This window comes from Balaenoptera ricei, chromosome 17, assembly GCF_028023285.1.
Source record: "Balaenoptera ricei isolate mBalRic1 chromosome 17, mBalRic1.hap2, whole genome shotgun sequence".
In the NCBI taxonomy this organism is placed as follows: domain Eukaryota; kingdom Metazoa; phylum Chordata; class Mammalia; order Artiodactyla; family Balaenopteridae; genus Balaenoptera; species Balaenoptera ricei.
In genome coordinates, this window is record NC_082655.1 from 9,425,162 (window position 1) to 9,438,337 (window position 13,176).

The 13,176-nt window shown below is 39.0% G+C and overlaps 1 protein-coding gene across 5 annotated transcripts in view; it reads right to left on the reverse strand.

The window, feature by feature from the left end:
• Window positions 1–4,426: 4,426 nt before the first annotated feature.
• Window positions 4,427–13,176, reverse strand: part of EFR3A (EFR3 homolog A) — an 89,131-nt gene continuing 80,381 nt past the window's right edge. For all 5 annotated transcript variants that reach the window (XM_059901636.1, XM_059901639.1, XM_059901634.1 and 2 more), the window contains 3 exons: window positions 12,000–12,103; window positions 11,436–11,485; window positions 4,427–6,865 (listed from right to left, as the gene is read on the reverse strand). In XM_059901636.1, coding sequence (XP_059757619.1) covers window positions 6,760–6,865; window positions 11,436–11,485; window positions 12,000–12,103 — 260 coding nt within the window. In that variant the 3' untranslated portion in view covers window positions 4,427–6,759. The remainder of the gene's footprint in view (window positions 6,866–11,435; window positions 11,486–11,999; window positions 12,104–13,176) is intronic.

A 13,176-nucleotide genomic window follows, 5' to 3' on the forward strand; every position in this document is an offset into this window, starting at 1 on the left:
TTTGTCTGGTTTGGTTTTGAAGATACTGATACATGAACAGATGGCAAAGGTGAGATGGCAGAGGAACAGAGGGGGAAAGATATCTCCACTCCCCAATCACTGAAAGCTACTTTTTCTTCTATTAAAAAAATACAGAAGGGAGTATGTTTAATCAATCTTATGAGATCACCTATGGGTCACCAATAACCCACCAAAGACATATCCCAAGCACGGAGATGACAGCCCTTCCGGTGTGTTATTAGGAGAATGGCCTCAGCCACCTCCATGAAGAATCGCTGATAACCCTGTTGTGGGTCTGGCAATACTAAATTGATTTAAAAAAAAATGACAGGGTTTATCCCAGTGGCTGGAAGTTTGGGGGATGCCAATGGCCACTCGGACACAGACAAATATAATGGGAATTACAAAAAAACGGAAATTATATCCCTCCATCCATCCACTCACCCACCCATCTGATAGTTATTGAGATTTTACCGTGCATCAGGCAAAAAGGCAATGTGCCTCCGGAATCCCCTGCAATATTTGATAAGGACACGAACTATAGTTCACATCACATCCTTGGTTCTCTATTCCCATAAATCACGTGTCCTGCAGTGAGACGATACAGGGTCCCTGCCTGCTCCTCAGACAGGCGGGAAAGCAGAGCCTCTGAAGAGTGCGTGTTCGTGACCTTCTCATGGTGCGGAACTATCCTGACGTTAAAGAATTGAAAACCTTAAGAAATCAAAAGGTCGTGGTGCCAAGCCAGCAGCTGATACCCTTCCCTACCTTCCAGCGAAATCACCTGATGAGCACCTTTTGATGAATCCAACACATTGGAATCTTTTTTTTCTTGCGTGGCACGTGGGATCTTAGTTTCCCAACCAGGGATCTAACCCTTGCCCCCTGCAGTGGAAGCGTGGAGTCTTAACCACTGGACCGCCAGAGAAGTCCCTCACATTGGAATCTTTTGAATAATGTGACCTTTTAAGTAACAGCTTAAATTTGGGTCCTCCCAGAAGCGGACCCTTAGACAAGGACTTGAGAGCAAGTGGTTTATCTGGAAAGTGCAGGAAATGCTGAGGGGAGAGCAAAGAGATAAGACGGCAGAGGAACGGTAGCCAGTGAAAGCTGCGTTATCAAGGCAGTTGCCACTGGAAGTAGAATACGCACAGCACACACACACACACACCCCCCCGGGAGAGGAGACAGATCACCTTCTATCAGATCAGTCTCTACTCCCGTGGAGGGCGATGTCTCCTGCCTGCTGCACCTGGGGGCCGGAGGCTCTGGCGGCTGAGGAAGCCTTTAGGCAAAGAAATGCAGGTGGGAGTGGCCGGCAATCAGCCCGCGGGCACTACAGCGGTCAAGGCGAGGCGTGCCACCGATGGCACTCCCTTCCTTCAACCCAGCAGGTGTGTGCTAAGTGTCCGCTTCCCATGGCCGGCACCGTGCTGGGCCGCCCACAGGTATGGTGACCGCCTGCCTTCTCTGCACCTTCACCTGAGGCAGCTGAATGTTGCTGCGCAAGGACAAAAGCAACTGAGCTGACCCACTTCACTTGAAGCTCATGACCACAAAAACCTCAAATGGACGCTCAACCTTTTCTTAGTAAGCTGAGTTTTCTGCTCTCCAAGACAATTGTTTGGTCCCTTTCCTCCTCTCCTCAAACCTTCCACACCTCCCCTTGCTCTCAGCTGAGAATTGTCCAGAGAGGAAGGGCCTGAGATTTTACCTTATTTGTAACTTAACTAGTTGGTCTGCATTTCATGGATGCTGGCAGAAGATACGAGATGCTTGGGTCAGAGACAAAGGACTTTATTACTTACAGTAATGGCAGTAGCCTGAGTATGAGTATTTATGCTGGTTCCTCAAGCCCTGGGCCAATGCAAAGAGGGTCAGGTAACACCTACACACAGGGTGGGTTTCATTACATAGGGAACCTAAAATATTTATAATTGGCCACAAGCCTGCCTTTTACCCCAGAAAACAGATCATCTGTATTATACAGGACAAGAAGCATGTCTGTCCTGGGCTCCGAAGGGAGATGCCATCTCTGTGTTCCAAGTCTGTAGGATGTACTATATCCTTAAAAAAAGATAATCCAGAATAAAGATAGTGTCTCTGTTCACAAGACATGCAGAAATGCAAGGCACATAGCAACAATGACCTCACCTAATACTCCACTGAGAAAATTGAAGTTTTCCAGTGGGAATGTCCTGATCTTCTAGCCACCAAAGCTACAAGATTACCGGCGGTCTTTGTCTTCCTTCTTGTTTCAATGAAAAAAGTGTTCCTTATCCGTATCAAAGGTCAATCCCTCCACCTATGCTCTGGGTACAGTACCCCACTATTGCCTTTTCCAGGGCTTGAATCCTGCAAATATTTCCTTTTTATTCTATATCAATTCATCCCTCTCTTCTTCTGTATCATTCTAATCAGTATGCAAACATGCCCTAAAGTCTCCCATCTTTAAAAAATCTCTCCCTTGACTCATTAAACTAAGATGGTGGAAACATGAAATTATAAATCTGATGCTCCTAGATTTAGTCTTGTCCTTAAATACCACACTAGGTGGTGCTATATTGGATATCTTCTGCCTGACTTCACATCATCCAGCCCTACCTCACTCCAGATCCTGCCGTGACAACCAGTTGCACACAGGCTTCAACCCGCCTCATGCGTGGGGGTGGAATCTGACAATGCCTGCCTTCTGCACTTCTACACTTCGTGCATGGGACGCAGGACTTCTCTGAGAAAAAGGCATGGCGCACCTTGGGAAACTGCCCAGCACGCAAGCACACACAATCCAAAAACGCGGGGGAGTTAATGTCAACAGGGCCACCCTTGACCATGAAGAACAGAAGCCGAGGATACATGCTTCCCCAGCTTTCACCACCTGGGTGGACAGTTCTCAGATTATTTCATGAGACTCCTTAGACTGTCCAGTAGGGTGGATCTCCAGTCACCTATGGTGCTGGCAATTCATAAATAAACCCTCTTAATGAGCTTTTTCTCATTCCACTTCACGGGTCCAGTCCCTTGCTGGGGTTCCTTGGAATCACTTCCCAGAGCAATTCCTACATGTAAGCCTTTGTCTGAGGCTCTGCTTTGGGAGAACCTAGGCTAAGTTACTGGCTCCCTAAGTCTGCCTGTGACTCAAAGTGTAAGTACAAGGTGAATGTAATATAGCAAAACTAAGAGGCAGAGCTTGATGCTACACACCGGCTCTGCTTTTTCATTCATGTGAACTTATGTATCAGATGGGAGAACAGGACGCAACAAATTACAGCTGAAAAGAAAACACACGAGATAGTGTATCACACAGGCTACTCATTTTACACCTAAAGAAAACAGGTTCAGAAAACTGGAGTGACTGGCCTAAGACTGCAGAACTGAGACAGCTGCCCAGGTTGCTTAAGACGCTATGCATAGTGAACTCAAGGATTATTAATGACAAACACTGACTCAGTGTCTAGTCTGTGCCATGTAGGCATGACACGAGGAACCTCTTCTCATGAGGGGTGACTCATTTACCCCTCAACAGATGACCTCTGAGGGCAGAACATACTATCCTCATTTTACAGACTTCAAAGCTCAGAGTTCAGTCACTTGCCTAAGGCTACTCGGCCAGGAAGTGGCAGGGTGGGATTTGAAGCCAGAGCCCATGCTCCTCATTGCTTTGCTAAACTCCTAAAGGAAGTCCCTGAAGCCCATCTGGCTATGGTGGGCTTTCCTGCCAGCAGTAGGAAAGCAGACCAGGTGGCAGAGGGTACTACAGAGGAGCTATTTTTTTAGAGAGAGGCTTCATGTAACTTATACAGCAAAGGGGTAGGGTTGAAAATACAAACAGTAAGACTGATGCAGAGGTGGAAACCGTGCTTTTGCAAGCACACACTAAGAGCTTAATCTTAGCTGTATCTTACCACAACTGCAGTTATGGTTCTGATTCTTCCAACGTATGTGAGGATGAATCCATTTGGCAGCTTGATTTTCACTGAAGTTCTTCATTTTTAACTAAAGCAAAATGGTGAATACGTTTAATTTAATAAATGCAATGGCTATTACAAAAATGTACTTATACAGAAGTAATTTGATTTTGTTTTATTGCTTACATATGAATTGCACAGTGAATTGTTACATTTCAAAAAACTCAGTTCATTACATTTAGTACATATATTGGTATGAATAAAACAAATTAGTACCATTTTCAGAAAGGAAGAAAAGAGATATTGTGAGGAAGGGGAAGTTAACTGCTGGTTAAGTACAGTATTATGATTCTAAAAGTTAATGAGTTCAGAAGTATTAAGGAAGTGTGTGTGTGTTTAGGTTAACTCCAATGACTGTATAAGCAAAGACAACACAAGTATAGGAGGAACATTTCAATGTTAACTATTCAATGTCAAGGAAAAAAATGAATGATATAAGCAACAGTATACAGCAAAAAGAGAATGATTAACAGTTTTTATTAAGAGTTTTAAATATCTACAAAAATATAGCAATACAGTGAATTTCAACACATCCTAAACTGTCAGTATCCAAACTGGCTGTGATATAGTAGGCACACCTATGACATGCAGGATCTCCTGCAATCTCCTGGAAGGGACAGAAAGCCTAAGAAAAGACCCCTCATTTCTTGGGAATCGTTGTTAACAAGACCAGTTCAGTAATCTAGGATATACAGAAGTCTACTGTGATTTAAAAACAACTACTACAGGAAAAAAATCCCACAAAACCCAAATCTACAGTTTACAAAACAGACCAAAAGAGAGGTGTGATAAACATTAACTGAAATGGTTTTCCTTTACATGCTATACATGCATTTTTAAATCACAGAGAAACATGAAATTTTGTAGAGCAAAGTTTGTTTTGCATGAGTGCAAATGAATATATATCTTCTTTTCTTATACTATTAAATTATATATATTTTTTCATACAAAAGCACACAGTGTTAATCTATAAAATGACATCCAAGTGGATGATGATTGTTTTTGCATGTCCCCCTGCTTAGATTTTTACACAATCTTTCTTTAGAAATACAGAAGAAAAAAAGGGAAATTAAAAAAACATAAAACTTGGCCTATTAAATGGTGAAACATTTTACCTGGTCAAGAGGTAAAGTTACAGTGACAGCTGCAATGGGGCCATTTAACCCCCCAGGTGGTGACTGCACTATCACTTGGAAAACAATGCCTTGTTTATCTACAGTGAGTAAACCACCCAGGATGCTTGAGTATCATTTAATAGGTTTAAAAAGACTAGGATCTTCTGCAAGATGTTTCAAGATGCTGTACTTTGGTTTAAATATTCAAAAAAATTTTGAGTATGCTTGTTCTATTATTACTTCCTCACTTTTTTGTTTCTACTAAAGGTGCCCAAATAATTGTAAACACCAAGTAATAACATGCCTTTCTTCACTGCAGTTTTTCAAACAAAATCTAAAGCTAATAATGCAATTGTTTTTTGGGTTACAATTTTTGATATGTATATTGTTTTATGTAAAAGGGAATCAAATCTGAAAAGGTAGTAGAATTATAAACAGATTATTTTATAAAAATGTCCTAAAAGAATTTTATGAGTTGCAAAGAAAATTGTTCATTTTTGCCATGTGATGGAATTCACTAAAATGTACACAATTTTAAGAATTTAAGTCTGTCAGCACATGTAATCTTGGTAGCTTAAATCAACACAAGCTTAAATTGACGATCTGTAGCACACTTGATTGCTAAACCCATAGGCACTCTTTTCAAATGTAATATCACAAATCCTAAACAGAGATGCATACAAGTTGCAGTTCAAATCTTACAAACTGAAAGTCCATTTGGGGCATTTTTTGACTATGAGGATTTAAAAACCGCACAATATTAAAATGTAAATTAATATGCTCTCAACAGAAATCAAAACGTACACACTCTTCACAGGTGAACTAGTAGCTGTTTTAAGTGTCTTTTTTTCCTATACTAAATATATAGCTCATTTAATTAATGGAGCCACAGCAAAATACTACTATAATTTCAAAGCATAGTCTGTAAACTAATACATCGAATGATGTAAAAAATATTGCACAGTTCAGTACTCCAAGAGCAAGCTCTAAGACTCTCAAGTAGAACGGTCAAACTTTTGGCAGAAAACACAGTATTACAAGAACTAGACACTTTAAAGTCGGAGATTTTAGGGTCATATTCTAGGAATATTACTCAGTAAATGTCATTTCCACAAACAAGTTGAGGAATGACTGTCACATATTGTTACAGCGAACGAACAGAGGGATGCCCACCACGACATCTAAAACATGGGGACAAAGAGCCACAGAACAGTTTTGCAGCTCCAGGATTAGGAATATATTTGTATGTTTTTGCTTTTGCAGATAAAGAAAAACAACAGCAATTCTATTTTAAGCAGTTGCGTAGATGTCTAAGAAATACAGTAGACACTTCATACATCTTCAACCCTCTGAAGGCTTAATTTTTTTTAAAATTACATGTTTGTGAAAATTTTTAAATATACTATTTAACAATTAATGTGAGACCAATATACGTTCAATTTTAAAAGCCATCAGGAACCTCAAAAAAAAAAATGAACATGGCATAAACCTATCTTCAAAAGTACTCTAAATCATATAATATAGCTGCAAGATATCTAATCTGATATGCCAAGCATTCGGTTAAAGATAAATTCCATCATAATTTTCAAGAAGTATGTTACCACACATTAAGTAAACCCTGAAAACTCAGCTTGGCCCTAAGTTTTAGGCTTTATGCTGAGGTCTTCGCGAGCCACTCAGTACACACACAGATCTGGAAACTTCATCTCGTAGACCGGGACAGACTGGTATTGGGCGTGCCCAGAAGTAATGGTCAGTGTTCCTGATGGACTGGGAGGAGGGCTGTAAAAGAGCGAGGCATTGTCAACAGGTGAATTGCAAAGCTGTTCACGTCACAGAGCACTCCCGTTACTACCTGCCAGCAGCAGAGAGTCTCCTTCACCGCAGGGATCAGTGTGACGGAACTGCGGGCCAGCTACAAGCTGGTGTGGCACATAGATCACAGTGGTACCAAGCTGTCTTTAAGCCTACACTAGACATTCTCCTCTGAATATATGTATACATAATTTTTACAGTGGGATTATGCTATACCCACTCATGTAAGCTTGCTTTGTTTCACTAGTAAAAAATCTTATATATACATATATTAACTTCTTTTGATGACCACCGCATGGTACTTCAATATATAGATATATTATAATTGATTTACTTCAATGGACAGATGTAGGTTCATTTTCATTTTTCATTATCATAAATAATGCTGACAGGTCTATTCTTATACATAATTTTATCCTGTCTCCTTGGTTTATAGCCTTCCACACAGAATTTCTGCATCAAAGTGTATTTACATTTTTGAGACTGGTACACATTGCCATAATACTGGCAATTCATACTTTCAACATCTGAGTGTACCCATCCTCTTACACCATTATAAATATTGGGTATAATCATTCTTTCTTGTTATTTTAATCTCTGGCACTCTGGCAGGCAAAAGGGAATTCATTCTTTCTTTTATTTTCACATTTTGGGTTACTACTAATGCCACATACCTTTGTAGATTTAGTATCCATTCTGTGTTTCTTTTAAAGTGAATAGTCTATTTGAGTCTACTGCCTGTATTTCTACTCAGATATTTTTCTTTTATCAGTTTCGGAAACTGATCTTTCGTCATATGATACCAATGTTTTTCTCTCAATTCATTAGTTCATTCTTATCTCTACCATAGATAAAGATACTGACACTTTCATCATTCAAAAAAGGTCTTTTGTGTCCTCAACCAATTTCTCCCTAATCCCACATACCCATACACATACACCCACATCCAACAGTAACTATGTTCTGATAGCTGTCACTGAAGGTTAGTGTCACTTGTTCTTGAATTTCACATGGTCTATACAGCCTATAGGAATGGTCTATACAAGATATACTCGTTTATGTTTGACTTCTTTTGCTCAATGCATTTTTTAAAATTTACCCCCAAAATGTGTTCCTTTTTACTGCTGAATAGTATTTCACTATATTAAGAGTACCACCATTTGTCTACTCTCTCTCCATTCTCCTGTTGATGGACATCTGGTAATTATGAAAAAAGTTGCTAAACATTCATGTACATGTCTTTTTGTGAATCTAAGTTTTCATTTCTCTGGGCAAATACTGAGATATGGGATTACAGGATCAAGAGCAGGTATATGTTTAACTTTATAAGACACTGCCGAAGTTTTGCAAAGTGTACCAACTTATACTCCTATGAGCAATATATGCGAATTCTTCTATAACGTCCAATATACTATTAAGCCCATCCAATGACATTTTTTTTCTTTCAGATATTATAACATTCAGTTCTTGAACTACAATTTGGTTCTTTTTTAGACTTTCCATTTCTCTCCTAAAATATACATATTTTTTCCTTTAAATTCTTTGATATGTGTGTGTGTTCTTTTAAGGTCATTGTCTACTAATTCCAATAATTGGATCAATCATCTGTGGGGCTGCTTATTCTTTTTCTGTATTTTCCTGCTCCTTTGCATTTCTTGTAACTTTTTCTTATTGTACTAAGGTCAAAGTGAAGGAACAATGGAAACTGAGATATAATATTGCTTATTTTGTTTCTTTTCTCAAGAATACAAACTCTTTTCTCTATCTCCTAGTTAGAATGAGGCAAATTAACAAGAGGAAATATATCAAATAGAAACTGAAAACCCTGAAGGTACACTAAGAAGTCTATTTCATTTCTCTGTATCATGTAAGGTACCCAAAACTACTACTTCCTAACTAGGTGACCTTGGATAAATTACCAAACTTCTACGTGCATCTGTTTCTACATTTGTAAAGTAAAAATAATCACTACGTATTTTAAAAATCTGTTGTAAACACTAAATGAAAGAATGCACTTTAGCACAGTGCCTAGAACACCGTAAGTGTTCAGTAAATAACTATTAGCAGTAAGGCTTAATAAATACACATTATTAGTAGTAGTTGCAGTACCAATGAAACCGAATTAGTCATAATACTTATTCTAAAATATTAAACCCACATAGTTATGATAGTGTGATTAAATGTAACATGGTGGTCTCTAGCAACATTTCTTTTAAGAACATGAGTTATGGATTTGAATTTTGATTATTTCCACTCACTAACTGGATAAACTTCAGCAAGTTACTTTACTTCTCTAAGCCTCAGTGTCTTTACCTGGTTGGTGGGAGGAAAGGATCTACCTAACTTTTCAGGACTGTGGGGAGGATTAGTAAAAACAACAGATACAAAGCGGCAGATATTTACTGTTACAATGAACAGGCACCAAAGAAGCTGTGGACAGGGAGTGCTGCCTGCCATTCCAGTTCTGCAAGATCAAGCCATCAGCCACTGCAGTCGCCCACAGTGGTGCGCCCTGAGGGGAACTCAGGATGGAGGAAAACAGGGAGCATTCTGTTCTTTGGATACTGGCCCTAGACAGTTAAGATGCATATCTAAGGAATAATTTCAATGCACCCAGATCCTTGCACCTTCCCATGCATAGAAAAGCACTAAAATCATCAACCTGAGATGTCTGGTCTTTGTGATTGGCAGTGATCTTTTGATGTTTGACTACATGCTTTTTTCCAGCCAAAAACTCCTATATATCTTGGCTCCTCCCTTACCTCTTCGGAGCAGTTCCTCAGAGCTATCTGAGAGGCTGTCTCCCGGGCTATAGTCCTCAGCAAGGTCCCCAAATAAAACTTAACTCTCAACTTTTAGGTTGTGCGTAAATGCCCACACCCAGCAATTTTCTTTGAATCTAAGGTATATAGTATATTGCGTATTTTAGTCTGATTCTCTGTTCTGAACTTTTATAAATGAGTGATTCTCAACTTATTTGGGGGGGCAGTATTGGTGGTAAATGCCTAGAATAAGATGTTAAAGTGATGAAAACATGCTTTGCGTATGAAGGCAGAAAAAAGGCTGGGGAAAAAAAAGCAAGTGAACTCGAGCATCTACCTGTTTATTCTGTTTATAAGGATACATACAGGGTGTGAAGCAAAACAGATTTAGTTAATCAAGTTGAAAATATAAAAGATACGGCAATGTAAAAAAAAATTTCAGAAGCACAATTTCTATCTATGGCTCCTTTACTGTGCCACATTATACACAGACCAGTCTCCACACTGAAGTCAATATAAGAATATGCAGAGGGCTTCCCTGGTGGCGCAGTGGCTGAGAATCTGCCTGCCAATGCAGGGGACACGGGTTCGAGCCCTGGTCTGGGAAGATCCCACATGCCGCGGAGCAACTAGGCCCGTGCGCCACAACTACTGAGCCTGCGTGTCTGGAGCCTGTGCTCCGCAACAACAGAGGCCACGATAGTGAGAGGCCCGTGCACCGTGATGAAGAGGAAGAGTGGCCCCCGCTTGCCACAACTAGAGAAAGCCCTCGCACAGAAATGAAGACCCAACACAGCCAAAGATAAAAAAAAAAAATAATAATTAATTAATTAATTAAAAAAAAAAAAAAAAGAATAAGCAGAGGTTCTTTCCTTAGGTGGAACCTGGAGTTTTTCTCTCCCTCTGTCATGTGCTTCATTACTTAATAACCAATAGACACAGAAAAACCGATATTAGATACCTTATGTTTTTGGAGCATAAGATACAATCGTTCAATGGTATCCACAGGGGATTGGTTCCTGGACCCTCCACACAGACCAAAATCCTTGGATGCTCAAGTCCCTTATATAAAATGGAGCGCTACTGGCATATGACCTACACACATCCTCCCTTGTACTTTACATCGTATCTGGATTATTTATAATACCTAATACAATGTAAATGCTATGTGAATAGTTGCCAGCATGCAGCAAGTTCAAGTTTTACTTTCTGGAACTTTCTGGGAATTTTTTTTCCCCCAAATATTTCTGATCCACAGTTGGTTGAATTTGCGAATGCAGAGCCTGCGGATATGGAGGGCCGACTATAATAACTAATAACAGGACACAAACAGACACGACTTAGGAAAACTCAAGTGAAGTTTAATAATTCAAGCGAGCCATCTGCATACGTAGAATCATGATTGCCCTGGAAAGAACTATGAGGTTGAACCATATAAAACTGTAGTTTTTATAGGTCACAATGGTTAAATCTGAGGAATTACCTTTTTAAACATATCATTAGAATAAGAGTCTTCCAATTACTCCAATGTCCTTATAGGACCATTTTAAAGGAATAAGTGATCTAAAAAGGAAAGCTAGAAAAGCTAGAAGCCCCCTGGACAAGAAATGGTATCAGACAATCCAGTAAACAGACTAACCACTGAGACAGAGACCTGTATGATCTTGTGTTTACCCTAAATGAAAAGCACAATTACCTAAAAAGCCACAAGTTTATAGGGATCTAATAGTTTCTATTTTGTTGCTTTATTGCTCTTGTAGTACCAAAACTCTTACCGTATGGTGAGTTCCAATATTTGAGCAAGTCTATCATGAAGCAAATTTGCCTACAAAGGAGAAAAAAAATGTTAAGAATGGATCTATTATTTTCCAAACACCCATATGTAATAACACAAGTGTGATTTAAAGGACAAAGCATAACTCTAACTATTAAACTGATGGTACAGAATGCTTTAATGTTTTGGTTTTATCTGTCTCATACACTGGAATTTAATGTAAAGTTTCTCTTTTATTCCTTTCCTAGTCTCACTGGTAAAAACAAAATCGATAGACACACAAAATACCTACAGCAAAATCATTGAAAACCACTGCAAAAACAGTTTCAAAGCAATAACAATCGTTAACATTTAATTTGGGGTCTGCCATTCCCATCAGCTGACATTACACAAAAAAATTATTTAGGCTTCATAGCTATGTCTTCAGTTTTCAGTCCCTATCAAATCCACTACCTTGTGGATTCTGTTGATCTGCCTGAAGCTTGGAATCTACCTACCAATTACCAGGACAGCTTCCACGAAGTCAAACTCCACCCCCCACCCTCTTCACCATGTGTTCACTTACTTTGGATTCACACTGTGCTGCTATTTCCTCAAAAGGTGCTTTCTGGAATTTCTCTATTACTAGACGCCTCTTTTCCTTTTCCTGTTCTTCCATTCCACTGGTATCTATATAAATGTTTACAAAGACCCATTAAAAGGAACACAAAATTTCATAGAACCTTGCCAATGACCCTAAGAGCAAATGATCTATAAATAAAAAATAAGGGTAATTTATAGGACTACTTGTATAGGGAAAAAAGCAAACGGTGTGACATCCCTGAAGTGTCTTAGTTAAGGCTAGAAAGCCCACATATAAAAAAATTAAAAAACTACACAGCACAAAACCCTTTTTCATAAGACTACCTTTGTCTCTCTTACCAAATAAAAGCAGAAGCATGACAACTTCCTACAAGTCAAGCAACTTCAAGGCCCTTCCTGAAGGATGATTCTTTTATTAATAATCATGCCCTTGCACATATGAGGTACTAAATTAAAAGTTTGCTAAACTTGATAGTGAATGGCGTGATTGAAATATAGATAGGGTCATGAGGAACCATATTGTTTTAGCCTTTTCCATTTATCTTCCACAATTTGAAAAGGGATTTTTTTAAATCTTAAGATGACGTGTGGTCTGGCCAAAGTTTGTGAGATAATAAAATAATAAGTGTCTGTCATTTTGATACATATAATAACTATGTCTATTTGCTTAAGAATCTGAAAAGAAGGCTAATTAATGGCTTATTTATTGATGGTCTACAGTAACAACTCAGTAACTCTTCAGCTTTTTTTTTCTCCTGGTCAAGAATTTCATAAGATGAAACACAATCTGTTCAAGGTTCTTCAAAAACAAAGCTTCTCTTCAGGTAGACAAACTGTAACAATTAGCTAGTTTTAAAAAATGGATGTAGCAGGTACAAACGAAATAGGTTTCTTTTTCCCCCCTCTGAAATTGTGGCAGGTTAACAAAGTTGTCGAATTTATGTACTTTTTCTGAATGACTATAATACAGAATTATGATCACATCTCTCGTGTTCACTAGATCAGGGGCACAAGCTCAAATGTGCCAGAGGCTAGGCAGGAAACATAAATGTTTTAAAAGCAGTAAGAAAAACAGGACTTGGGCAAGCTGAGCATACATCCCTGGTCTTTATTCAAATCCAGTTTCTGAAAATAATACTTCCACCTAAATTTGGCCTGCA